This window comes from Talpa europaea (assembly GCF_964194135.1).
Source record: "Talpa europaea genome assembly, chromosome: 14".
Classification (NCBI taxonomy): domain Eukaryota; kingdom Metazoa; phylum Chordata; class Mammalia; order Eulipotyphla; family Talpidae; genus Talpa; species Talpa europaea.
This window is the reverse complement of record NC_140082.1, coordinates 15167989-15195501: the sequence shown is the minus strand read 5'-3', so window position 1 is coordinate 15195501 and position 27513 is coordinate 15167989. Positions and strand designations below refer to the sequence as shown.

The 27513-nt window shown below is 37.2% G+C and overlaps 1 protein-coding gene across 3 annotated transcripts in view; it reads left to right on the top strand.

Moving 5' to 3' along the window:
* Positions 1–27513, top strand: part of HORMAD2 (HORMA domain containing 2) — a gene marked incomplete at both ends in the record, with an annotated part of 58494 nt that overhangs the window by 13382 nt on the left and 17599 nt on the right. For 2 of the 3 annotated variants that reach the window (XM_084253547.1, XM_084253548.1), the window contains 4 exons: positions 625–651; positions 7902–7972; positions 11286–11437; positions 11601–11854. In XM_084253547.1, the coding sequence (XP_084109673.1) occupies positions 625–651; positions 7902–7972; positions 11286–11437; positions 11601–11854 (504 nt within the window). The remainder of the gene's footprint in view (positions 1–624; positions 652–7901; positions 7973–11285; positions 11438–11600; positions 11855–27513) is intronic. The other variant, XM_084253549.1, reaches the window with a different exon arrangement.

Genomic DNA, 27513 nt, shown 5'->3' with positions numbered 1-27513 from the left:
AAGCCTTAAGTAAAAAAAATCACAAACTATGTATCTTTTTAGTATGTTACAATATAGAGGAAATATATAGGATATATTATCTGCTCCATCTATATTATCTATCAATGTCTCACTTTTTAAGTTAGTTTATAGACTTCAAGCTTTTTGTTTCTGAAATATTGTAGATTTTATGAAGGTTTGAATACTTCTGGGAATAACATGGTGTTTATGGTTAAGAATAGAAAGAAAATGAGATGACATTGAGAGTCTTAGATTATGATTTATTTTTAAAAATTTAAAACAATAGATTTAGAATTTACTTATAGTTCAGTCACAGTAATTATAAATACCTAGTTATCATTTTCCTTATAGCCAGTGTCCACAGAATATTCTGAAGACTCTGTGTTCACAACATGAGCTTATTTTATCTCTGACTTGAAATATATATGTAGAAAATATTTATAACATTGAATATATATATATATCTATCTCTAGCTTGAAGGATATATGTCTTTTATATATATGTATTATGTATGTATGTCTACTAGTACTCAGTAATACAGCTCAAATTGAATTCTTCACATAAAAATGTATTTTGTGAAAGTAGTTTCAGAAACTAAATGCTTTTTATTTTTCCTTAAATAGCTTTACACAAATCCCAAGGAACCTGAGGTAAGAACACACCTAGAGATAGGTATTTAAGTATGTTTATCTGAGTTGAGGCTATAGATTATGTTACTAGACTACCATATGAACTGAGGAACTCATAGTGAGATCCACTTCACTGAGAATGAGATTTTCAGACCTACCTGGGGGTATTGATAAAAGCATTGAATAGACCTGAGCCTATTTTCTAACATTTCAACATTGAGAATCTCTGCTTGTATAAAAACTATACTTTATTATTTATTATAATTGAATCCTTTCTGTTTGTGGTCTTTTGGAAGATATAGTATAATTATTTTTTTAATTTTTTTCAAAGATTTATTTTTATTTATTTATACAAGCACTGGGTATAGTCAGAAGCACTGGAGGGTGAGAGGATTCACCAGAGCCAGAGCGGGGAGCAGAGCAGGCAGAAGGACGGAAGTACACTGCTGAGGGGAGCAGCGGGCGAGACAGGAGAGGTCTGCGTGCCATGTGGGACCCTCACCGGCAGCCGGGGATCAAACCAGTGCTGCAGAGGCTGTGGACAGCTTCATGGTGTTGTGCTCAACCTGCTGCGCCACAGGGGAGGCCCTATAAAGTATAATTCTAAGCTGTTTTTTTCCCAACTAAATTCTCACCCTTGACCTTTTCATAGATTTTTAGAACTTTACCTTTTTACTACTCTCTAGATTTTATTCTTCTTTTTTTTTTTTAAGATTTATTTATTTATTTATTTATACAAGCACTGGGTACAGTCAGAAGTCGGGAGGGTGAGAGAATTCACCAGAGCCAGAGCGGAGAGCAGAACAGGCAGACAGACGAAGTACACTGCTGAGGGGAGCAGTGGGCGGCAAGAGAGGTCTGCACGCCATGTGGGACCCTCGCCTGGCGACCGGGGATCGAACCGGTGCTGCAGAGGCTGCGGGCAGCTTCTCAACCCAGCGCTCAACCGCTACGCCACCAGGGAGGCCCTAGATTTTATTCTTTTGCTTGTTGAATTCTACCCATCCTCAAGCCAACTTATGGCTAAATCTTTCACAAAAATCTGTTTATTCTGTTCACACTAATTTCTTTCTTCTGTAAATTCTTTTTCTACCAGGACCCTGCAATTCATGTAGATAACTTAATTTCCCCAACCAGTTTGTGAATTCTTGAGGACAGGGATTTTCTACTTCCTAGAGTAAATATAATAGTCCTGGGCACATACAGTTACTTGTGTGGGAAATTTTGAATGGCATCTGTGGTTGTGGCACAGAAATGGAGGGAGAAGCTCTGTTCTTTCTTTTCATTCTTCTCTTTTTATTTTCCTCCTTACCTTCTCCCCTCCTCTTCCCTTGCTTTCAATTTTTCCTCTCTAAACCTATGGGTTTTAAACTAATTGGCAGCATTCAAGACTAATTTAGCTTTTAGCATCCTTTCTTGCAAGGTTATTAATAATGTTTGAACTCAGTGGAAGAAAACTGGTGTATATATGTGGGTAATAATTCCTTAATGCCAAAATGACCTCTTTTTTAATCTTTGTTTTTAATCTCATTTAGTTTCCAAATGTTTCTCCCCCCCACCCCCAATTAGGTGTTAATAGAGTGTTCATTTCCATAATGCAATAAATTATTGTTCAGCAGTGAAGTGCTAAACAAATTGGACTTAACAGAAAAATCTTAGAGTGGAAAGAAAACTATTAAATAAGGTTTAATGCAGGATATATATGTACATAATAGTGGAGCTAGGAAACACAAACTTATGACATGAAATTTTGAGCTATAATTTGCGACCCAGAAAAAAGATACTTTGAACATTTACAGGTTTTCCCTGCTATAGCCATGATCCCTAAACTCATTCCCTGCTATAGCAATGATCCCTAAACTCTGTATATGTGGCATACTTTTGGTTACTAGAAAATTTGGTGTCATGTTTGAGGTTATGAAAAGCTGCAAAATATCACCAAATAAGTGAGCAATAATTACAATATAAATGTGGTATAGCAACATTCATAGTGCCTAAAAGTATCCATGGAGCTAAGTTGTTTGATGGTTGATGTACTATGGTTGCATCAAGTCACTTACACACTGTTTACCTCTCTGATCTCATTCTCACAATATGCTCACAAAGCAACAGTCTCATATAAACATTGTCTTTCTTTGGCATCTATTTCATATGGTGCCATGTTTCTTGATTCATATTTTAGAAGTGTGCCCTTCCCTAAATAAAATTGCAGAAACAATAGCAATATTATTATTAGTGGATATGAATATTTTGAGGAGAAAAATCTTATTGTTTCACCATCTATTCCTTTGTACATATTGGAAGTGGTCAATGTCTACTCTTTTTTTTAAAAAAAAATCTATTTATTTATGCATACAAGAAGTGGGGTATATGCCAGAGGTGCCAAGTGGGGGCGGGGGTGAGAGGATTCACCAGAGACAGAGTGGGGAACAAAACAGGTGAATCTGTAAAATACACTGATGAGGGGAGCAGCAGGTGAGACAGGAGAGGTCTGTTGTGCCATATGGGTTAGCTCCCTGACTGGGGATAGAACTCATGCTGTCATGGCTGAGACTTAACCCTTGTGTCACGAGGGAGGGCCAGTCAATATCTACTCTTAATAGACTGGTTCAGGAGCTGAACTATAAGTGTTTCTAGCCACAGTATGCTTTTAGAGCCTTCATTTAAAAAAGTCTTTCTGGGAACTCCCTGGATGACCTAGGTGTTAAGTCTCAGCACTATCACTGCTATGGCCTGAGTGTATTTCAGTAAGTCTGCTTGTTTTGCTCCCATTCTGTCTCTGGTGAATCCTCAATCCTTCATGCCCCCACACCTCTGGCCTACACACAAGTTCTTCTATGCAAAAATAAACAAACAAACAAACAAACAAATAAACAAATAAAACTTAATTTCAAAAAATCCCCCTAGAATAAAGTCCTAATTAAGCATGAACACTGGCTGGATATTTACACAAATATTAATTTGGTTCCCTTTATGTGCATAGTATTACTCGAGGTATAACTACATGGGAATTATAGGATAGACAAAATCCCTGCCCTCTGGAAGCTTACATTCTTATGAGAGGATAAACAATTAACAAGTAAACCAAAATTAGCAAATCAATTTCAAATAGTCATAATGCTATGGCAAAAATCAAAGAAAGTTGAAAAAAAAAATCAAAGAAAGTTGTATCCTGGAGGGTGCCAAGGCAGGGATGGAAGGGGTTGGAGGGCAGTTCATGGAGGGCCTCTCTGAGGGGCTATTGTTTGAACTGAGACTGAATGGCCAGAGTCAGCCTGTGCAGATATGTGAGACACAGTGGCATATGACTGGCAGAGTAGCCTAGTAGTTAGCATTGCAGGCATGGAGTAACATTCCAACTCCACGCTTACTAGCTTCATCTATAGTGAGGATAATAATACCTATCTCAGAGTGTTGGCTACATAAGAATAAGTAGATGTGGGACATTTAGGACAGTGCCAAAATATAACTATTATCATCAAAGAGAGAGTATGTTCCAAAGTACAGTTGTCCAATGGCCTTAAGGTAGGGAGGTATCTTGCATGTTTGTGGACAGAAAGGGTGCCTTGAGAGTAGAACTTAGTAAATGTGAGGGAGAAGAAGAAAAAAAAGGTAGATAGGCAGAGGCAGATGAGATTTGGTGGACCAAGGTAAGCATTAAACTTATCCTAAAGGCAATGGAAAATCATTGAGAAGTTTTAAGCAAAGTAGTGATTTGTAGCTTAATTTTTTTTTGGAGGGGTCTAAAAACAGAGAATGACTTATACTAGGAGTAGTTTGGAAGCAAGCAGATCAGACGGAGTATGATGGTGGTGACCTTAATAGGGCAATAGCAATGGAGGTGCAAAGAATCAGATGGATTTTGGATATGCTTTGGAGAGACCTGAAAAGTCTTGACAATGGACTGGAACGTAGAGGAAGAAGGGAAGGATGTATGTGTTGCAATTGCTTTAGTCTATGTCAATATATTCAGTATGAATAATAAGCCATTAGAGCAGTTTAAAGATTCATCTGTATTAGGCAACACATTAGTCTGAAAGACAGGAAAAAGTTTTATGAAGATGAGACTAGTGCCTATTGTTAATATACCTTACTTGATCAAAGTCAGATGAAGTTATTAAGGTTTAGCATCTTCTGTAAAAACAATTAGAAACATAAATATTTCATTAGTTGATTCAGGTGGGCCAAGTAACAGTGTTGATAAGATTATCAACTATTGAAGGACTTGCTTTTGATATAATTAAAAAATGTATAGCTCAGGATATCAAAAAGTTAAGTTGAGAAACATGAGTGGACAGGATTAAGTGTTGTTTGCTTGATAGGACACTTATACCCGTATCAATGAAGAGAGGGCAGGATGCTGTATATCTCGCTGTGTGAAGTGAACCTGTTGCTATAGGCACTTTAGCTTTATATACCTTTCCTATTGTACTCACAAAGCAGCCTTCTGAGCTTGGTTTGATTTCTCAAGTATACTGTCTGGCCAGCAAAAAAAAAATTTTTTAAAGATTTATTTATTTATTTATACAAGCATTGGGTACAGTCAGAAGCGCTGGAGGGTGAGAGAATTCACCAGAGCCAGAGCAGGGAACAGAGCAGGCAGAAGGACTGAAGTACACTGCTGAAGGGAGTAGCAGGTGGCAGGAGAGGTCTGCGTGCCATGTGGGACCCTCCTCCAGTGGCCGGGGAGCAGCCGGGGATCGAACTGGTGCTGCAGAAGCTGCTGGCAGCTTCGCAACCCAGCGCTCAACCGCCGCGCCACTGGGGAGGCCCTAGCAAAATATTTTTCTCTTTTTAAATTAACTCAATTACAAGCCAGTCTTCGTAGAATTGAAGCAACATGAGCCAATTTTCCCTGGACTTGATCGCCTGTGATTAAATTATTTTTTAAGATTTACTATCAGTAGAGTTGGGAGACTAAATCTTTATCTATCTAACATCCTCATTCCCACAGTGTCAAGGAACAAATACTGAAACAGACATATGAAGGACATTTCTTGTGTTCTGACTTTAATTCATACCCTTTGCCTGTCTGTAGCAACTCTTCCAGTTCTGTGGACAAACTTCAATGTGTCTGGGTCAAAAGCTTGATTCAACTATTAGACAGTAATTTTATTTTAAATAGAGTATGTTTCATGAGAAAATTTGTCCTTTTTTTGCCATCTTTCATAACAATGATAGGAATAGATAGTAGTAATACATAGCTTTTAGAGCAGGATTAAAAAAACAAGAAGAAGCAAACAAGACCTAATGTCATATATCCTGATTCCTTTTCTAATTGTTCTAGTTTTTCTATTGCCATTCTACTGTGAATCACACAGTAACATCTTTTTTTTTTTAATTTTTATATTCCCCATACAATTGCAACCCTCTGATTTTGACCGCAATCCCCGCCCCCTCCCCCCCAAAGTGTATCTCTGGTTCATAGTTGTTTGTTGATTTTGATTTTTTCCTTTCTTATAGTTATTCTTTTTCCTGGTCCCTTATTTAGGTTTTCTAGATTCCTGCTATGAGTGAGACCATCCTGTATTTTTCTTTTTCTTTCTGGCTTATTTCGCTGAGCATGATCCTTTCCAGCACCATCCATGTTGCTGCAAATTGCATGTGTTTATCTTTTTTGAATGCTGAGTAATATTCCATTGTCACACAGTAACATCTTAGTAGCCCTCATGGTTTCTACTTCTTCCCGAATGCATTGTTAAAATAGCCATGGCAATCTTTAAAAAATGCAAATTATACCCATGCTTAAAACCCTTCAATGAATTCTAGTTTACTTAGAATAAAATCCAAACCCTTTATCATTTGGGTGACCCTCTGTACAACTACTACACGCTCCTCCTTGCTTACTCTTTGCCAATCATTTGGCCTCCTCTCTGATACCAGATACTTTTGAGCCTTGTATTGCTGTTCCATTTTCCTGGGATTTCCTACCTCCCTCTGGCCTGCACATAACCAATTCCTTTTGTCTCTGAGGCTCAGCTCAACCATCGCCTCTTCAGAGAGGCCCTCCTTGTTCCTTCCAAACCAAAGCAGTACCTCTTCCATTAAATTTATTCTAAAGTCAGTGTATACTTTTTTTTAAAAAAGATTTATTTATTTATTTATACAAGCACTGGGTGGGTACAGTCAGAAGTGTGGGAGGGTGAGAGAATTCACCAGAGCCAGAGCGGGGAGCAGAACAGGCAGACTGACGAAATACACTGCTGAGAGGAGCAGTGGGCGGCAGGAGAGGTCTGCACGCCATGTGGTACCCTCCCCGGCAGCCAGGAATCGAACCAGCGCTGCAGAGGCTGCGGGCAGCTTCGCAACCCAGAGCTCAACCGCTGCACTACCAGGGGAGGCCCCAGTGTATACTTTATCTCAGCATGTTGTTCATTTTGTTCACAGCATTTAATATTACTTGAAATTATCTTATTTACTTTATTGGCTAACTCTCCTGCCAGGCTGAATATTCTAGAAGAACAGGGATTTTTTTTGGTCAGGTTCACCCCTATCATATCATACCACCATGTGACTCCTGTGTCTGATACAAAGTAGATGTTCAGTAATATCTGTTATGTTAATGAATGGTTTCCTGCCTGGTTCCACTGTCATTTACCTATGCCAGGTCAGATTACTTGACTCTGTGACTTAATTTCTCTAGCTCTTAAAATGCTAACAACAGAATTTCCCACCTAACTCATTTTTGGCATGGAGGAGAAATTTAACTTCTTTTTATCTGGAAATACTACTCCTGAATAATACAATTATTACTCTTCAATAATCCATTATTCAGCATTAAATAATATAATGAGTAAGATAATTTCAAGTAATATTAAGTGCTATGAAACAAACAGATATGTTGATAGTATAGTAGGTATATAATGAAAATGTACCTAAGTGAAATAAGTCAAAAAGAGAAAGACAAATACCAGATGGTTTCATTCAAGTGGAATATAAAGAAAGCAAATGAACTAACAAAGCACAACAAAAATAATTCTTAGTTTCTGAGAACAAAATCGTGGTCATTAGAGGAGAAGGAGGTTGGAAGGGAAGGAGGATGGAAAGAATGGGTTGAAGGGGTTAATTTGACAGTGGTGAATGGTACTAGAACTTTGGTTGTGGGTACAGTTCATATTTATGATGGCGTGAAGCTATACTAAATATTATATAGTACTATAAACCAATGGCCAATCAATCAATAGCAAACAAAAATGAAAATATTCCTTATCATTATCAGTTCAGATTCCTTTAAAAACAATTTCTTTTTCTATTTCCTTTGATGTTTCTAGAAAGTGACTGAGATATACCAGTTCAAATTCAAGTATACAAAAGAAGGCGTCTCTATGGATTTTGACAGGTAGTGTCTAATTGTTTAGTAAACATGAGAAATATATAGGGTTGAGGTAAACATAAGCTTTTTGACACAAGAAATATGCCTTATATTTCCTTTGTAACATTCCTGCCAATCCTATACTGTAGCATCAAAACTATTTTAAAAAACTTTAAAAAGAGACCATAATTATTGTTCAGATTACTGAGGTCCACAGATGAGTATGGTGGGAGTAGAGTCTTCTTTTGCTTCTTTAGTTCTTTTCTTTGTAGGTGATATAATAGGGTTTATACGCAGTTAAGTTTAGAGTTAAGAGTTCTAATTCCTAAGACAAAAAGACCTAGCTTGGAGGCTCAGCTCTATTATTGGTTATATAAATTGGCTAGATTACTCAATCTACCTAAACATGAATATTCTTGTCTGTAGAGAGTTAATAATATGGTTGCTCTGATCATTAAGTTATAATGCATATATAAAGCTCTGTCATGCCTAATACATGATAAACAATCAGTAAATGGCACCTAGTGGTAGTGGTGATGGTAGTAATCCTTGGAAGCAATGATGGTTGGTGGGTGGCACAATAGTAGAGAATATATTAACGATACTGTATACGTGGTGTTGATTGAAGAGCTCTCTAAGGCTCTCTCTTGCCACTAACCCCAAATTTTTCAATTGCTTTGTGAAGATATTGATCTTCTCTGCTCTCAGTACATCCAGACTTGGCCTGGAATAGTAAAACCCCTGAACTATTTGCCCATAAACACAAATATTCTCATCTGCTTACCCTAGTATGTCATATAAATACATTTTCTGTGTCTTAAAATTTCAAATCTTAAAATTTCAAGTTTTAAAATTTCAGGTTTTATGTACGTCAGTGGATAAACTACGAAGATAAGGACATTTGTTTCAGAAGGTCCTCAGTGCAGATGGGATGTATTATGAATAGCAACATTTATTCCTTTACAGTAGTTTTTGGATTCAGATAGAGCCAAATGTTGCTGATAAGATGATATAGAAGTAGGAGGGGTGGATGATAGTGGAAACCCTGTGAAGTAGAGGGCTCATTTTTCAGGGTGACAAATGCCCCTGAAAAGAATGACTCTGAAGAGAAATGTGACCTAATTCTCAGTTTTTCATATTATTAACTGTCTCATAATTTAATGCAAGTCTCAGTTTCCTTTCAATATTTATTTCCTTGAATTATACTCTCATTTGTATAGACAGCATTTGTATGTGAAGAGAAAGTAAGTTCTAGAAATGAGAATTAAAATGTTAACCATCATAAGCTAACTTTTGTACAGCACTTATGTACAACACTTTTGCGTGGCACAGATTGTAAAGCACTTTTTCATACATATTCTCTCACAAAAAACAGTTGGCTTTTACTCATTTAAATTAAAATATAAGTACTACTGACAACCAAATAAAACTCTTGTTATGAAATCTCATTCCAAGAGGTTAGCAGAAAACAGTAATGGCCAAATGTTGCAGATACCAAGGAGAATAATACATACTACTAATTTCTTAGAAACTAAAAGCAGGCTTTCTTTAAATAATGATTCATACAAAATTACCTTATCAACTCCTCTATAGTAAAGCTAATTTCCCTTTTAAAAAGAGTGTAAGGGAGTTCTGAATATATTTTACATGAATATAAGTTTAGGAATATGATGTCCATATCTTGATTTATCAGGTTATATCCTGATAAATCCATTCTAAGTTAAAAATATTTTAGGCCCTCCCTGGTGGCCTAGGGGTTAAGACCCAGTGCTACCACAAAGAGGGCCCACCAGGTTAGCCTGCATTCAATCCCTGGCCAGGGAGCTAACCCACATGGCGCAGCAGAACTCTCCTATTTCACCTGCTGCTCCCTTTAGCAGTTTATTTCTGTGAATCTGCCTGTTCTTTTCCCCACTCTGTCTCTATTGAATCCCCTGGTCTACACCACAGTTCTTCTATGCAAAAATAAATAAAATCCTTAAAAAATTAAAAATATTGCAAGTAAAAAATGCTGCTGCCCAGCATAATAAGGAAATACTGTACCATGGTTTCTACTGAAAGCAAACCACATTTCAAATTGGTTTAATCTTTGTCAACAAAACTAAGTTGTTTAAAATTGAAAACGAATAAATGTATTCATTTAATATTTTGTCTTATGAATTCACACTGCTTCGGTAGTTCAATTACTTAGGACTGTTTTTCACTATTGAGTGTTGACTATGTGAAAAGCATTATCCAAATGAAAATATATTGCACTCATAGTCCTTCCTGGAAACTACTCAAATGTGAGACTATTTGGAGAAGAAATCTTCAGAGGGAAAAATAAAAAAATGCTTGGTTGGAAGGTAATTTAATCCAACTTGTTGACTCATTAATTAATTCAACAATGTTTATTGAGTACTTACTATAACTCGGTACCAAACAGTACCGTGGAAGTGAAAGATATAACCACTCACAGTCCAAAGGGAGACATACAGTTATAAACAGGGGTAAAGTATATATAGATTATCAGGGAAGATTTCTTGGAGAGGTGACAGATGAGTGAGGATTAAAGGACACATTAGGAAGGGAATTGGGAAAAATACACTACAAAGTGAATAGCTTATGGGAATGCACATAGGTGAAAAGAAACTGAGATGTAGTTGCAGATGAAGATGGAGGGGAGGATGTGGCTATTCATGAAAGACTATACTCATCATTCTTGAACTTGATTGAAAGATGGTCAATGTCATAGAAGAATTTTAAGCAAGAAAGTGACAAGTAGGATTGGAATTTTTTTTTAGCAGTGGAGAGTGCTTTTTTAGTTATGGAGAGTGCTTTCAGTGTAGTCTTGAAGAAAAAGTAGTAAGAATAGTAAGTCATTGCTGTAATCCATATAACAATTAGGAGTGATATGCCTCTGAGAGATAATCAGATAATAGAAAAGCCCAGAGCTGATAGGTGATTTAGTAGGTATAGAAATGTGTATAAGCTTATCTCACAAATTAACCTAGAGTGTCTAAGCAACTTGACTGAGATAATTTGCACCAGAGTCAATATTAGATTTCAAGTTTCCTGATTTCAAATCTATTGTTCTCATTATTATAGCATGCAGTTTTTTATAAATTTTTTAAAATCAGGTCATTAAAAAATTCTTAAGGGAACTTGCTACTTAAGAAGCTCTTTATATATGCATTGCTAAAAGTATAATCACGCCTCTAATTTGTATTCTTAACAGTCTGAGGAGTATCCTGATATTTAGTTTATATTTTTTAATCACACAGTAAAATGTTTTGTTTTTTTGGAATAGATTTTCAATATTGTATAGGACTGGAAAATATGCTGTTTTTCTATGTGGTTATAGCCGTAGTACAAGCTTCGAAAGTGGGACAAACAGTGATGATATAAAGAAAGCTAGTGTGCTGCTGATCCGCAAACTGTATATACTGATGCAGAATCTTGGACCCCTTCCTAATGATGTTATACTTACTATGAAACTCCACTACTATAATGCAGGTAGGTGGAGACCTGTAATGTAACTTCTTAAATACTGAAGTGTAGTATTTTATGTAAGTGAAAGATTTTACAAGCATCTTGTAGAGATATTTGTTGCTACACATGAAAGAGCAATGACTTGTTCTATTGAAACTCATGGTTTTCTGCCCTTTTCATTTTGCAGTGACCCCACATGATTACCAACCCCCTGGTTTTAAAGAGGGGGTAAACTCACACTTCCTGTTGTTCGAGGGGGAACCTGTAAATCTGCAAGTGGGACTGGTCTCCACTGGCTTTCATAGCATGAAAGTAAAAGTCACAACTGAGGCCACCAGAGTATCTGATTTGGAGAACAATCTCTTTCAGGAGAACAGCACTACTGAGATTGCCCATCAGGGTCTAGACTGCGATGAAGAAGAGGAAGAATGCAACAATCAGGTAAGGCAAAGCTTTAGTAAGTGGTTTTGATTTGCATTTCCCTGATTATAAATGATGTTGAGCATTTTTTCATATACCTATTAGCCATTTGCATTTCCTCTTTGGAGAAGTACCTTTTAGTTCTTTTGCCCATTTTTTTAGTGTTTTGTTGTAATCTATTTTTTTATACTTGAGATATATATATATAGATATCTATATATATATATCTCCATCCCCTTACCCCTTTCCCTACTCTTTCCTTCTTAACTTCAGAGCCCTCATGGTGTTTTTGATGTCCACTGGTTTTTGAAAGTGTTTTTGGTTATCAAATTATCTGCTTTGTAAATATTCAGGATGTATTTTTATCATTCTGACTTGCTTTACTATACATAATTCTCTCAAACTCCCTTCATTTGGTCGAAAAAGGCTGCATTTCATCCTTTCTTATGGTTGCATAGTATTCCATTGTGTGGATATACCATATCTTCTTTTTTTTTAAAGATTTATTTATTCATGCATATATGAACTTGGGTACAGGCCAGACATATGGGGAGGTGAGGGAGTTCACCAGAGACAGAGTGGGGAACAGAACAGGCAGATTTACTGAAATACTCTGCTGAGGGGAGTAGCGGGTGACACAGGAGAGGTCTGCTGCTCCATGTGGGTATCTCCCTGGCCGTGGATCGAACTCATGCTGCAGAGGCTGTGATAGCTTCATAGTGCTGTGCTTAACCCCTTGAGCCACCAGGGAGGCCCTATTTATTTTTATTTTTAGTTTCCTACTTTAGAGGTCAGGTCACCAAAAAAAATCTTTATTGTTGATATTGTGTTTTCCTCTATATATTTTGTTTTCCTAGCATGATTTATTAAAGAGACTGTCCTTTCCCCATTTTATGGTCATAGCTGCTTTATCATAGATTAGATATGGTATGTAAGGAGGTTGGTACATAATGTAGATTTATTTCTGTGCTTTTGATTTTATTCCATTGATCCATGTATCTATTTTTGTTCCAATACTATATTGTTTTTAGTACTGTTGCTTTATAGTAAAGTTTGAAGTTTACAATCCTTTTATTAGTTCCACATAATTTTTGGAACCAATCCCATATTGTTTTGCCAATACCATATTGTTTTTAGTACTGTTGTTTTATAGTAAAATGTATTAGTATTCTTTATTGGTATTCTTTGTTCAGTTAATTTGAAAAATATTGCTGGTATTTTGCTGATTATGTATCATTTTGAACAGGGTAGTTATTTTGATTATATTGATTCTTTCCATCCATGAACGTGGGATATCATTCCATTTCCTTGTATCATTGAAGTCCTTTAATAACATCTTGTAGTTCTCATGTAGGTCTTTTCCCTCTCCTGTAAGGTTAATTCTGAGGTATTTGATTCTCTTTGAATCAGTATAAATGAAGTTATCTTCTTATTTTGCTTCTTAATCATTGTATGTATATAAAAAGACTACAGATTTTTGTTTGTTGACTTTGTAAACTGCAGCTTTGCTATATTCACTTTTTGTTTCTAATTTTTGGTAGTCTTTAGGAATATATATATATATAATTTCATATATATATATCATTTATACATATATTGTCTACAAATAGTGGTAATTTCATTTCTTTTCCAATTTGGATTCCCATTTATCTTCTGTGTTTGTCTGATAACTTAGCCCAAAACCTCTAATAATAAGTTAAACAGAAGTGGTACCAGTGGGCATTCTTCTCTTGTTCTAGATCTTTTTTTTTTTTTTTTAAAGATTTATTTATTTATTTATACAAGCACTGGGTACAGTCAGAAGCATGGGAGGGTGAGAGAATTCACCAGAGCCAGAGCGGGGAGCAGAGCAGGCAGAAGGACCGAAGTCCACTGCTGAGGGGAGCAGCGGGCGGCAGGAGAGGTCTGCGCGCCATGTGGGACCCTCCTCCGGTGGCCGGGGAGCAGCCGGGGATCGAACCGGCGCTGCAGAGGTTGTGGGCACCTTCGCAACCCAGCGCTCAATCACTGCGCCACCGGGGAGGCCCGTCTTGTTCTAGATCTTAATGGGAAAACTTTCCGTTTTCACCATTAAGTGAATTGATTATTTACCTGTAATATATGATCTTTATTATATTGAGGTAGGGTTCTTTTTGTTTAGAGTTTTTATCATAAATGAGTTCTGAATCTTAGCAAATGTTTTCTCTCATTCTGTTGCTGTTATAGGACTTTATCTTTATTTTTGTGAATGCGATGTATTACCTTGATTAATTTACATATATTAAACCATACTTGCAACCCTAGGATAAATTCCACTTGATCATGGTGTAAAATCTTTGTGATAATACCATTGAATTTGATTTGCTAGTATTTTGTTGAAGGGATTTTGGTCTAAATTTTTCTTTTCTTAAGCTGTCTTTGTCTGGTTTTGTAATTAGGGTAATGTTGCCATGATAAAGTATATTTGGTAGCATTCCCTCTTCTTGGGTTTTAAAAGACATTTTGAGCAAGATGGGCATTATTTCTTAAAGCTTTGACAAAATTTACTGTAAAGTCTGATTTGGGACTTTTGTTTTTTGGAAGAATTTTTATTACGGTTTCAATTTCCATCTTCGTATTTGGATCAGAACATCTGATTCATATCACAGATTGAGATAATTCAGTAATCATTCCTTTAAATAAAATTTCTGTGCCTTTTTCTGTGTCTTCTGGGTTCCCCCTGGTATGGATGTTATTTCTCTTTAAGTCATCCCAAAGGGCTTTCATACTATTTTCATTTCTTTAAAGATTTATTTATTTATTTATGCATACAAGAACTGGGGTACAGGACAGAGGTGTGGGGGGTGAGAGGACTCACCAGAGACAGAGTGGGGAACAGAAACATACTACTGAGGGGAGCAGCGGGCGAGACAGGAGAGTTCTGCCGTGCCATGTGGGCTGCTCACTGGCTGGGGGATTGAACTCAAGCTGCAGCGGCTGCGGATATCTTCATAGGTTGCATCTAAACCCCTTGCGCGACCAGGGAGGCCCCACTATTTTCATTTTTAAAAATTCTTTATTTTTTCCTTTATTTATTTATATATATTTTACATAATTTTTCTTTTTTCTTTTTTTGCAATACTTGCTTTCTTTTCTCAGGTGCAGTCCCTATAGAATTTCCATCACCAGTTTGCCCATGCATCATCGCCATAGTCCCTTGTGCTCTTCGCTCCCTCGTTTTGATCCCTCTCCCTCCACTGCAGAATCTGTAGGTTGTTGTATTTGTTTGTTCTCCAACATTGTGTTTTTGAACTTATTAGTTCTCCCCTGTTTGTCTCCTGTTGAGACCCTTAATTTTATTTTTTAGATCCATTATAGTGGTTCTTAGCTTCATTATTTCTATTTATAACTGCTCATTTATCTTTATTCTGCTACTGTTTTATATCCTTTGGTTTATTTTTGCTGTTGTTTTTAGTTCCATAAGTGTTACAGCTATTACTTTGAACTCCTCTTCAGTCATGTTCTGCAGTTCTGTTGGGTTGAGGATTCTCTCGGGGTTATTTATTTTTTTCCTCCATCATTTGTGGTGTGTTCTTCTCTATCCTATTTTAATTTTTATGGGTTTCAGTAGAGATAGACTGTTGTCTTTGCACCTGTTGAAGTAATTGGAGAACTGGTACTAACAAGGGGTAGTAGGTATAAAAGATGAGGGGGGCACTAGGACCAAAGGATCACCTCTGGTGAACATCAGGAATTCAAACTATCATGTTGTGGGGACTGAGTTGTGTGATGAAAACCCATAGGCCAGCTCCTTAGTTGTAGAGTTCTTATAGTTTGTGTCTCCTTCCACTCTAGGCTAATTTTGAGCACTAGACGAGGTGTTGGGCACAGATTGTAGTTCATATGTGCCGGGAGTGTTCTCTTTTCTTTTCAGCACAGGATCGTATCCTGGGGTGTTTTCTGGTGTAACTAACAGGTGCTTGAACTCTAGCTCATTCGAGTGTTCCTTTGTTGTTTTGGTTTTACCCCTGGGATGAGGGTGCAAGGTATTTTGAATATCCCAGCCTCAGCTTCAAGTAGTAGATGCATCTATGAGGAGCCTCATCATTCAACTTGTTTCTCCCTGCCTAAACAGGCTCCAGCTGTTCTATATTGAGAGCCTTGGGCTCAAGTCAGAAATCCTTACTCTGCATCCCCATCCCTGCAGCTCTCCAACAGTGCACCCTCTGTCCTGGGTGCCAACTCATGCACCCTTTTATCCAGTGCACTCTTGAGACTTAGGCTTACCCAATGTTGCTATGCCCAAGTCAACAACTGTAGGGGACTCTGAACAAAAACTGCCTGTCACTTTTGTGGATTGTACTGTCACAGTATCATATAGAGTTCACTTGAAGTTTTCCCTATCCTTTTCCACTGAACCGTTGCTCCTAGTGTGCACGGTAGTAGTATGTTTTTTCCTCAGTGGAATTTTAACTTTGTTCTCCTGCAGTCTAGTGGTGAATATATGAGAGGAGGTGAGCCCATTATCTTCCCTCTGCCACCATGTAGCTGGACTCCTGCTCTCTTCTGTTTATGTTTACATAACACACATTCTGAAATTGAATGTGGAATCTTATTTAAAGTTCATGCTAAGTTTAAATGCTGACAGAAAAGTACTTCTTTCAAAAAGAGACAGTTAACCCAGATTCCTTAAAAAACTAATTTATTACTGATACATGCAGACAGCTATAGAAAGATGGAGGGCTCATGCTGTTGAGGTCTGCTTTAAGGACCATTGGCCCTTATCTATTATGCCATATGGCTCTTTGGGAACTAATATTTTTGTAAAATTTGTAAGTTGGGGGTCTATATGTTACAATTTTCTGCAATCCTTATGAATCTTTATTTCTCTATGTTAGAAAGAGTTACTATATACTCTATGCAGGTTTTTCTAAACCTTTCTTTTCTATATAAGAATCTTGACCCAGAGTGGTAGTGGTATATTTTCCTCATCTGTTACACATTAATTTAACTGAAGCATAAATAGTCCACACAAATGCTGTTTTCAGAGAATGAACTAAAGGCAGGGAATATTTGTTTCCTTATTAGAGCCACAACTATTTCTAAAGGACCATTTCCAGTTTATCATTTGATCTAGTTACAATGATGATTTATTTGCTTTTTATCAGCATATATCCAAACATAAACACTATATTCCATTTTTCCAAGTGAAATTAAAAAATGGTTTGTATTTTGCATGGATTATTGTCTCATTTCAATTTTTAAAATAATATTTTGTGGTAATTTTTCTTCTTTTGATGAATTCTACAAAAGAATATATATATTATAATATATATATAGCTTTCTCTGTGAAGTCTGTTTCTCACCCTTTTATGTTAACACATTTCATTAAAATATAAATGATTTATTTTTGAGAAATTAGAATGAAAAGTACATTGGTGCCAAAGTAAATAATGGTACCATTTAAGTGTGGACTAGAAAGATATTTCCAGATTTTTTAGAACTGCTTTGTATTCCAGTCAGTGGATTAAAACAAGAGCCTTTTCATTTAGAATTTACTTTCCCCTACTCAACTCTGAAATAAAGTTTTGTATTTTTGACGTGTACTCTGATGATTTTCATAGCATTGCATCTCATGAAGCTTACATGACTTGTTTGATACAGTGTGGTATTGGCGAGAACATGTTAGTTTCTTGGAAGTGGGGTTGATTACTGAAAACTTTTGAGTAGGTACATTATCTACAGAAAATACTCAGTCTTTAAAAAACACACATCATTCTTCATCATGGGGCTTTAGTCCTAGTCACTGAGTTTCTTTTGTCAAGTAAGACCATTTCTCAATTAATTTTTTTGTTTTGCATTATTCAGTGTAACTATGCAAAAAGGAATGAGAGTTGGTTTGTGACTTTCCCATCAGTCTTATAAGTCATTTTTTAAAAATATATGAATCATTCTAGAACATATCAAAGAGTTATTTCCTTCTTGTGAGTAGGGAGAGTCACACTGATGATCTCTATATGTTTCACTTACATTAAAAAGAGTATTGATATGTATTATAGAAGAAAAGTTGAGCACATTGAATAATCATAGGTAGGAACTCTTTAGATGTTAATATTATTAAATCTTAGCATTAAAATAGGTTTGGTTTTTAAAAAGGAGTAAGACTTAGAAAGTTCTATTTGTATAAAAAAAGCTTATAGTAGGGCTTCCCCGGTGGCGCAGCGGTTGAGCGCTGGTTTGCGAAGCTGCCTCCGGCCTCTGCCGCGCCGGTTCGATCCCCGGCTGCTCCCCGGCCACCGGAGGAGGGTCCCACATGGCGCTCAGACCTCTCCTGCCGCCCGCTGCTCCCCTCAGCAGTGTACTTCGGTCCTTCTGCCTGCTCTGCTCCCCGCTCTGGCTCTGGTGGATTCTCTCACCCTCCCGCGCTTCTGACTGTACCCAGTGCATGTATAAACAAACAAACAAACAAATAAATAAATAAATAAAACATGCCTCTGTTTAAAAAAAAAAAAAGCTTATAGTATTCTGTAATAATATATTTATATCATATCATGCTAAAACAGGTACAATATTAGATTCTATTTAATTATGATTTTTTTTTTAAATGAAGACTTTGTTGCTATTTAATTTAGTCAATTGCACATTGGAAAAATATGATAATGTTAATTATCTAGAATTATGTTCACTTGGCTCATTTTTCTGATACTTGTTATATTTGCTTCTGATTTCTATTTCTATTGGTAAACACATGAAATAATGGTTTGTAACAAATCCAGACTTTATACAGAGCATAATTCTTGTAACATTTGTATTAGGATTCAAAATTGAGATCTCACACTTCAGAAGATCATCTATTAATGTTATAAACCATGCAATCCATTGTTATTATTATTGCTTTACTACCTGTAGTCATTTATTTAACCCAATACAACTTGCTCCCATTCACTTCCTTCATGCTCTTATTGGCAAATGTATCACATTATCCTTTTTTATAGCTTGAACAATATATTATAGTCACATTATTTTATTCCTTTGTTTAAAAAATCAGTTAAGAAAAAAAAGGAGAAAACTTGCATTTATATTGCCTTTTATAATTACATAATTACCAGTACTTGGTGCTCTTTGTTTTTCATATCAATTTGGGTTATTGTCTGGGGTTATTTGTTTTCAACCTGAAGCCTTTTCTATAGTATTTCTTGTAATGTGCGCCTGCTAGTAACAGTTTCTCTCAGTTTTAATTTTTATCTGGGGATGTTTTTATTTTTTCTTTGTTTTAAAAGATAGCTTTTCCTGATTTAGGATTCGGTTTTATTTTGAGCTCTTTGATTTTGTTATGCCTAACTGGCCTCCATTGTTTCTGCTGAGAAGTCAACTCTTAGTCTTACTGGGGTTCCTTTGTAAGTGGTCAGTTTCTTTTATTGCTTTTAAGATTTTCACTTTAAAAAAAAAAAAGATTTTCACTTTGTCTTTAGTTTTCAACATTTTTAGTGTGACTTGTCTATTTATGGATCTCTTTGCATTTATCTTACCTGGAGTTTACTGAGTTTCCTGGATGTGTAGGTTGGTGTTTTCAATAAATCTGAAACAGTTTCAGTCATTATTTCTCTAAATATTTCTTTCTCTTTTCCTTTTGGTTCTCCCATTTTGTGTATGTTGGCGCATTTAATGATGTCTCACATTTCTTTGAGACTCTTGTCAATTTTCTTCATTCTTTCTTCTCTTTTTTCTGACTGCATAATCACTGTAAAACTATATCAGTTTTGCTAAATTTTTCTTTTGCCAGTTCTGATTCATGGCAGAAAATCTCTGCTGATTTTTTCATTTCAGTTATTAGACTTTTCAACTCTAGAATTTCCATTTGGAACTTTTTATAACTTCTATCTCTATTTTCTGTTGAAAGTGATTGTTATCTGTTTTGCAACCATTCCAGGCCAGGTAAATTCACCATCGGTTCAGGAGCTTAAAGAGAACCTTGGAGCCCTTGGCACCATCCCCATAGGTTTTTTTAATAGTATGCAGGGGCAACAAGCCAGCAGGGAGATAGCAACTTGAGCCACCTGCCAACCTTTATACACTCTTTATTCTGGGCTTTGTCTGGTGTAGTCTCATGGTCCTGCCTCTCTGTAGTCACTTGTCTTCTTGAAGCCATTCTGCCTTAGCCATCCTCATCTCAGAGTGATACAGTCCTTATAGCCTCGGTCTGTAGGCTCAGGTGTGCACACTTACGCGTGCCCACACCATATTCCAGGTGTCCACAATCAGACATGTGTGACCCAGTTCTATCATCCCCTAAAACTCTACCATGCCTCTTTGTAGTCATATTTCACACCCAGCCTAGAACCTATTAGTCTATATTACTTCTCTATGGTTTTACCTTTGTAAGAATGCTGTATAACATTGTCAGTATGAGGAAATCTGTAGAACTGTTCCCCAGAAAAATGGATAAAAATTATTTTTCTTTTGCCAGAGTTTTCCCATCACCAAAGTGATTACAGTCCTCCATCGCACTGCACCTGCTCTCCCCCTTCTCTACTCTTCACCTCTCCCCCTCTCCCCCTCTCCCTTACTCTCATCTCTATACCCCCTGCCCCACAGTGTGTCAGATCTACTGTCTGCTTTCAGGGGTCACTCAGTCTTACATGCTGTCTTTTGTCTGATCCTTTGTTTGGTTTCTCTAGATTCCACATAGAAGCGAAAACCATCCAGTATTTCTTTCTCCTTCTGGCTCACTTCACTTGGAATAATCCCTTCCAGTCCCTCCATGTTGCTGCAAATGGCATGAGTTTATCTTTTTTTGATCACTGAGTAGTATTTCATTATGTGTATATACCATATCTTCTTGATCCACTCATCTGCTCTGCCCTGGCTGCATTGGCCTTAACCAGTACTGATCATGTCTAAACACCATCATATTGAGGAAGATCCTGAACTCCCTTTGGTGGATGCAGATAGAGTTGAAGGTTACAAGAAGACCAGTGGGGCTGGTTTGCTTCTTAAGAAACTTAATTCTTGGAATGATATAAAAATGTCCCTTGCCTCTCAGCAGATGAGAGCTGGCAAGGGCAAAATTAGAAACTGTCATTGTATCCAATGCAGGGGACCTTGCATCATCTATAATGAGGACAATGGTATCATTAAGGCCTTCAGAAACATTCCTGGAATTATTAGTTTAATGTAAGCAAACTGAACATCTGAACCTTGCTCCTGGTGGCCATGTGGGACATTTCTGCATTAGGATTGAAAGTACTTTCCACACGTTAGTTGATCTGTATGGCAATTAATGGAAAGCTGCCTCCCTCAAGAGTAATTACAACCTTCCCATACACAAGCTACTCAATACAGATCTTAGCAGAATTTTGAAAAATTCATCCAATGTCTTTTTGTTATAACATTGATGAGGGGGAAAAGTGTTGAATATGGGGTCTCCCTGATGGCGCAAGGGATTAAGCATCAGCACTATGAAGCTATCCGCAATTACTGCAGCAGGAGTTCGATCCCTGGCCAGGGAGCTAACCCACATGGTGCAGCAGACCTCTTCTGTCTTGCCAGCTGCTCACCTCAGCAGTGTATTTCAGTCAGTCTGCCTGTTCTCCTCCTACTCTGTCTCTGGTGAATCCTCTCACCCTCCACACCTCTGGCCTGTACCCCAGTTCTTGTATGCATTAATAATCATTTTAAAAAATGTTGAGGGCCTGCCCTGGTGGCACAGGCGGTTGAGAGCAGTGCTGTGAAGCTGTCTGCAGCCTCGGCAGCATGGGTTCGATCCCAGCTGGTGAGAATCCCGCATGGCTCGGCAGACCTCTCCTGTCGTGCCCGCTGTTCCCCTCAGCAGTGTATTTCAGTCAGTCTGCCTGTTCTGCTCTCCACTCTGTCTCTGGTGAATCCTCTCACCCTTCTGCACATCTGGCCTGTACCGGGGTTCTTGTATGCATGAATAAATAAATCTTAAAAAAAAAAAAAGATGAGTGAACCAACGTTAATTGAGGACTTGGTTATATTATACATTGTTTTGCTTAAAGTAGCAGTTCCCATCAAGCTAAGGAATGACTTTAAGTGAGGACTGACTGTACTATCAAAATATTAAAATATTAAAGATTTTAGTCTAGTCTTAAGAATGTTAGCTCATAGCTAGGTAGACTCCCACTGAATATAGAAATATAGTATACTACTACAGTAATATAGTAATGACATTATCTGAAAATATTTACCTGTACTTTATTTCTTACTCACACTCTATCTTTTCAGAGCTTGCCAGAATGTTCATAGTACGAATTTAGGAAATGATTATCAGTGAAAGATCATTTGAATGTTGACAACGATACTTTCCTATTAATTTGAAAGAACCCACAGAGAAATCATGTTCCTCCACTTGGTTTTGTATATTTTGTATCATAATCTTGACTTTGTTCAAAAACAAGACATTGGAAGTCTAAATGTAGAAGACAAAGAAAATTTGATTAAATTGTCTAAATATTAGATAGAACGAAACTTCACATAGTCCTGACTACTCCTTTAGTGACTGTGGCATTTCCTTTCTTTCCCTACCAAATTTCTTACAAGATGTTACCCATTTACTGTGTCTCTCCTCACCTGCTCTTTGACTAACTGGCATCTTCGCTCATATTCACTCTCCTAACTACTCTCTTCAAAATAAACAATGACTTTTTTTTTTAAATAGAGGCATGTTTTATTTATTTATTTATTTGTTTATACAAGCACTGGGTACAGTCAGAAGCGCGGGAGGGTGAGAGAATTCACCAGAGCCAGAGCGGGGAGCAGAGCAGGCAGAAGGACCGAAGTACACTGCTGAGGGGAGCAGCGGGTGGCAGGAGAGTTCTGCACGCCATGTGGGACCCTCCTCCGGTGGCCGGGGAGCAGCTGGGGATCGAACTGGTGCCGCAGAGACTGCGGGCAGCTTCGCAACCCAGCACTCAACCGCTGCGCCACCGGGGAGGCCCGATTTTTTAAATCGATATGTCTTAGTCTTTGCTTTTTCATTCTTCTTGGCCTATTTTATGATGTTAACTATACACTTTCTTTTAAATGTCCTTCCTTATTTTTAGGATATTATACTGTTCTTATTCTTTTCCCCTCTGTCTGACCTGTCATCTGTTTCTCTGTCACTTTTGTTCCTCCTCCCACTACTAATTGCTGGCAAACCCCAACATCTCCAAAGTCTCTGACCATACATTCTTCAAGCTTTCCAAACTTTCTTTTGGAGTATGCGTTCATTTTCAGGGACTTAAGCATCACACGTATACTGTGACTCCTGGATGTCCTAGCTTGAGCCTTGACCATGCCCCAGAACATCAATTCTATATCTTTTACCTTCTGTTAGGCATTTTCACCTTGATGTCCTACTACCAAGTAAAATTCAGTATGTCATCCTTTTATTTACCACTGCCTTCCCCAAGCCATATCCAGAACAAGTTTCTCTATTAGATTTTCTTCTTCTTACCATTACCTTTATTCTCTTTATGTCTTAAGTTCAGAATCTTTTTTAAAAAGATTTATTTATTTATGCATACAAGAGCTGGGGTGCAGGCCAGAGGTGCAGGGGTGGGGGAGAGGATTCAGCAGAGACAGAATGGGGAGCAGAACAGGCAAATCTACTGAAATACACTGCTGAGGGGAGCAGGCAAGACAGGAGAGGTCTGCTGCGCCATGTGGATCAGCTCCCTGGCCAGTGTTTGAACTCATGCTGCAGTGGCTGTGGATAGCTTCATAGTGCCGTGACTTAACCCCTTGAGCCACCAGGAAGGCCCTTAAGTTCAGAAACTTAAAGTCATTTCCCTTATTTAGTCATATATCAACATTCCCCTAGTTCTCCCCTTTACCGTCTGTCCTTACTGCCAAAACTCCAGTCCAGGCCTTCATCCTCTCACATTTGAATTGCTCCCACAGCCTCCAGGCTCACCCACACCTCTAGCTCTATCCCGCATATCACTGCCAGTCTAATCTTCTTTAAATTTAACTTTCATCATATCACTTCCCTAATCAAATTATCTCATGATTCCTATTTCCTACTACATCAAGTCTAAACACTTCTACCTGGCTTTCAGATTGGTCATGATCTGGCTCCACATTACCTATCTTGTTTCCCACTATTACCCAACATGTTCCCATTTTTTGAGTTATGTCAGTTTTCTCACTGTCCAAGAACCAGCCAAGTTCATTTCTGCCTCCATATCTTAACAATCATACTTTCCTCTTGCTTGGAATGTCTTTGTTCTTTCCAGTGACCCACATCATGTCCACCTTGCAAGAGAATTGTCTGTGCTTTCTCTGTCTAGTTCCCTGCTTTCTATTGTTTCTAACTCATTTTAATCAGACATTCATCCCTACCACTCCACTGTCCAATATACAACTCTTAACTATTTTCCTGTCATTAGATACTTCCTCAGCCTTCCCCATCTCAGTAAATGACATCATCATTTACCCAGTTGCTCTGACTAAAATTCTAGGAGCTATCCTTTATTCTCCCTTATAACTCATATCAAGTCCATCAGCAAGTTCAATGAGTTCTCCTTTCAAAATATATTTCAAATCTAAGCACTTATCATTACCTCATTGTTACCGCTCTAATCCAAGTAAACATTACCCCTACAGTTGTCTTCCTGCTTTCATTTTTGTCCTCATATGGTTTGACACAAAACATCCAGAATTATCTTTTAAAGATACAATTGTGTTCATGTCACTTCCTTTTCTATGGCCTTCAAAACCATTTGTTCTAACCCAAGGTGCTGACCTTAGTGGTTGCCAATTCCCCTCACTCCTTCATCTTCATCTTCCTTGGCCTTCTTTCTCTTTTTACAACAAGCAAAATTTATTGACACCTCACTTATCCATGAACACATTTCAAAACAAAACTAGATAGTTTTGAAGAGAAGAGATATCTTTGGTTTCCATAATATTGTCAGTAAAAAATATACCAAAAGGAAAAAAACAAGAAAGTGTACACTTTGTTTTTCTGAAATAATATTTTGTATAAAATATTTTATTTTGAAATACTCTCTATCTTATGGAAATTCTGCAAACACAACACAAATAATATTTTTTCTGAACCAGTTGTTTAGTATGTAATAAAAGATAGTATGTAATTCTTAGAAACATGAACATTTTCCTGTATTATCATAACATAACCATGAAAATGAAGTTAATTTTGATACATTACTATCATCTAACCCTCAGACTCCATCCAGCTTTTGCCAGTTATACTAATAATGTCCATTAAACCAAAATAATGCAGGTTAAATCATGTTTTGCATTTAATTATTAAATTTCTTTAGCCTCTTTTAGCTTGTAACCTTGACATGCTTTTATAGAAATGGATTAGAATTGGGCCTCCCCTGGTGGCGCAGAGGTTGAGTGCTGGGCTGTGAAGCTGCCCCCAGCCACTGCAGTGCCAGTTTGATCCCGGCCACTGGCGAGAGTACCACATGGCATGCAGACCTCTCCTGCCGCGCCGGCTGCTCCCCTCAGCAGTGTATTTCGTCAGTCTGCCTGTTCTGTTCCCCGCTCTGGCTCTGGTGAATTCTCTCACCCTCCTGCACTTCTGACTATACCCAGTGCTTATATAAATAAATAAATAAATCTTAAAAAAAAAAAAAAGAAATGGATTAGATTAGATTAGATTAGATTAGATTAGATTCAGGGTATGCGTCTTTTTTAGAATGCCACAAAAGTGGCATGTAATTTCAATTTGTCTATTACTGGTGTTTATTTTGATCACTTGATTAAGGTGCTTTCTGCCAAGTTTTTCTATGGTAAATTTACTCTTTCTTTGTAATTAATAAAGCAGTTCATAAAGAAGTACAAAAAACTGTAAATTATCCCATTACTCCTCAAATTTCTCACTTATTCATTTATATCAGTTATAAACTCATGGATAACTATTTTACTCATTACTATCATTATTTATGTTGATACACTTATTAATCTCAGATTTTAACCAGTAGGAATCTTTAAGCTTGCTCTTGTGTTCTCTTATATCCCCCCTAATTGTTTGTGTACTTCCTTACATTCTGGCACAACAAAGCATTCCATGCTCACCTTGTGTTTTTCCTATCTGAATCCTGGAATCAGCCGCTTCTCCAAAGACTCCTAGTTTTTTAGTGGTTCCTTTTAGTAGCCAAAATGTGAAGTTTTTCAATGCACAGAACTAGAGAATATATATGAACATACATGCACACACACACACACCCCTATATTTATGTCTCTATATGAAAATTCATGAGTTCACTTCTATACCACCAGTCCCAATCCAATACTATACTATGGAAATCATTCTGGTTTTCTTATTTTACATATTTTTTATTTCTTTCAGCAGTGAGAAACCTGGCTCCTATTATACTTAACATAATTACTTATCAGTCCTGTCCAATGTAACCAAACTCCCTTTGTTGCTTGCCTTTCCCACTCACAGAGTTACCCACCTTACCTTTCTAGGGCTCCCAGTCCTTTGGGAACAAGCAGTCCTTTGGGCTTTTCCTCACATAGATACAATATCCACTTTACCCTGCTCAGACTCTGACTCTTCATGTGGGTCACCCATGCTTGTGAGGCCTCCTCATTCCATTTGACTTATTCGCAGCAGGCCTATCCTTATATAGATGGTCTCCTCACCCTGCTCACTCTCTGTTTGGATGCCTGTCTTGCTCTGCCACACCTAATACTAGCATAAGAACTAAACTGTTTATCAATATACAGGAAGAGTAAGAAGAACAAAGTTCAATATTTTATTCAGAAAATGCTTTCTAGTTGATGTAAATACAGGTCAAGGAGGCTATGACATTTGTCTCATTTCCCCTAAAAAACCATATGTTATTAATGTCAGTTTGAAATACCATAGCAATTAGTGGACAAAAATCAAATCATTTTTGAAAGAACATCCTAATTAGATCAATGTAAAAACAAGCAGTCAGACTTAAAAAAGGAAAGATTCTTCATCTTTTTTCCATCTTTTGCTCAAATGTTTTGGTATTATGGACACATCCTCAGAATCACTGCTAAGCACTAATGATGGTAAGTTTGTGAACTTTACATTTTGAAGGTGGTGGTTTCTATGCCTGAGGCCCTTACATCAAAATTAATTTTATCTTTAAAAACTGAGAAATGTAGTATTTCATCACAATATTATCATTCAGTTATACCACAAAACTTTGCAGGGCAGTATCTATATTGAATTGATTGTTCTTTGATACTTTAAAACTAAAACCTCTATATGAGCACCATTTTTTTTTCCACATTTTATTTAAATTTTATTTTTTATATTCTCCATACAATTACAACCTCCTTATTTTGACCCCAAGCCCTCCTTTCCCCGCTCCCCCACTCCCCCATGGAGTGTCTCTGGTTCATAGTTGTTTGTTGATTTTGATATTTTCTTTCTTACAGTTATTCTTTTTCCTGGTCCCTTATTTAAGTTTTCTAGATTCCTGCTATGAGTGAGACCATCCGGTATTTTTCTTTTTCTTTCTGGCTTATTTCGCTGAGCATGATCCCTTCCAGCGCCGTCCATGTTGCTGCAAATTGCATGTGTTTATCTTTTTGAATGCTGAGTAATATTCCATGGTATATATGTACCACATCTTCTTGATCCAGTCATCTATTTTTGGGCATTTGGGCTGTTTCCAAAGCTTAGCTATTGTAAATAGTGCTGCTATAAACATAGGGGTGCAGGTGCTCTCTGGAATTGATGTTTCTGTGTCCTTTGGGTAAAT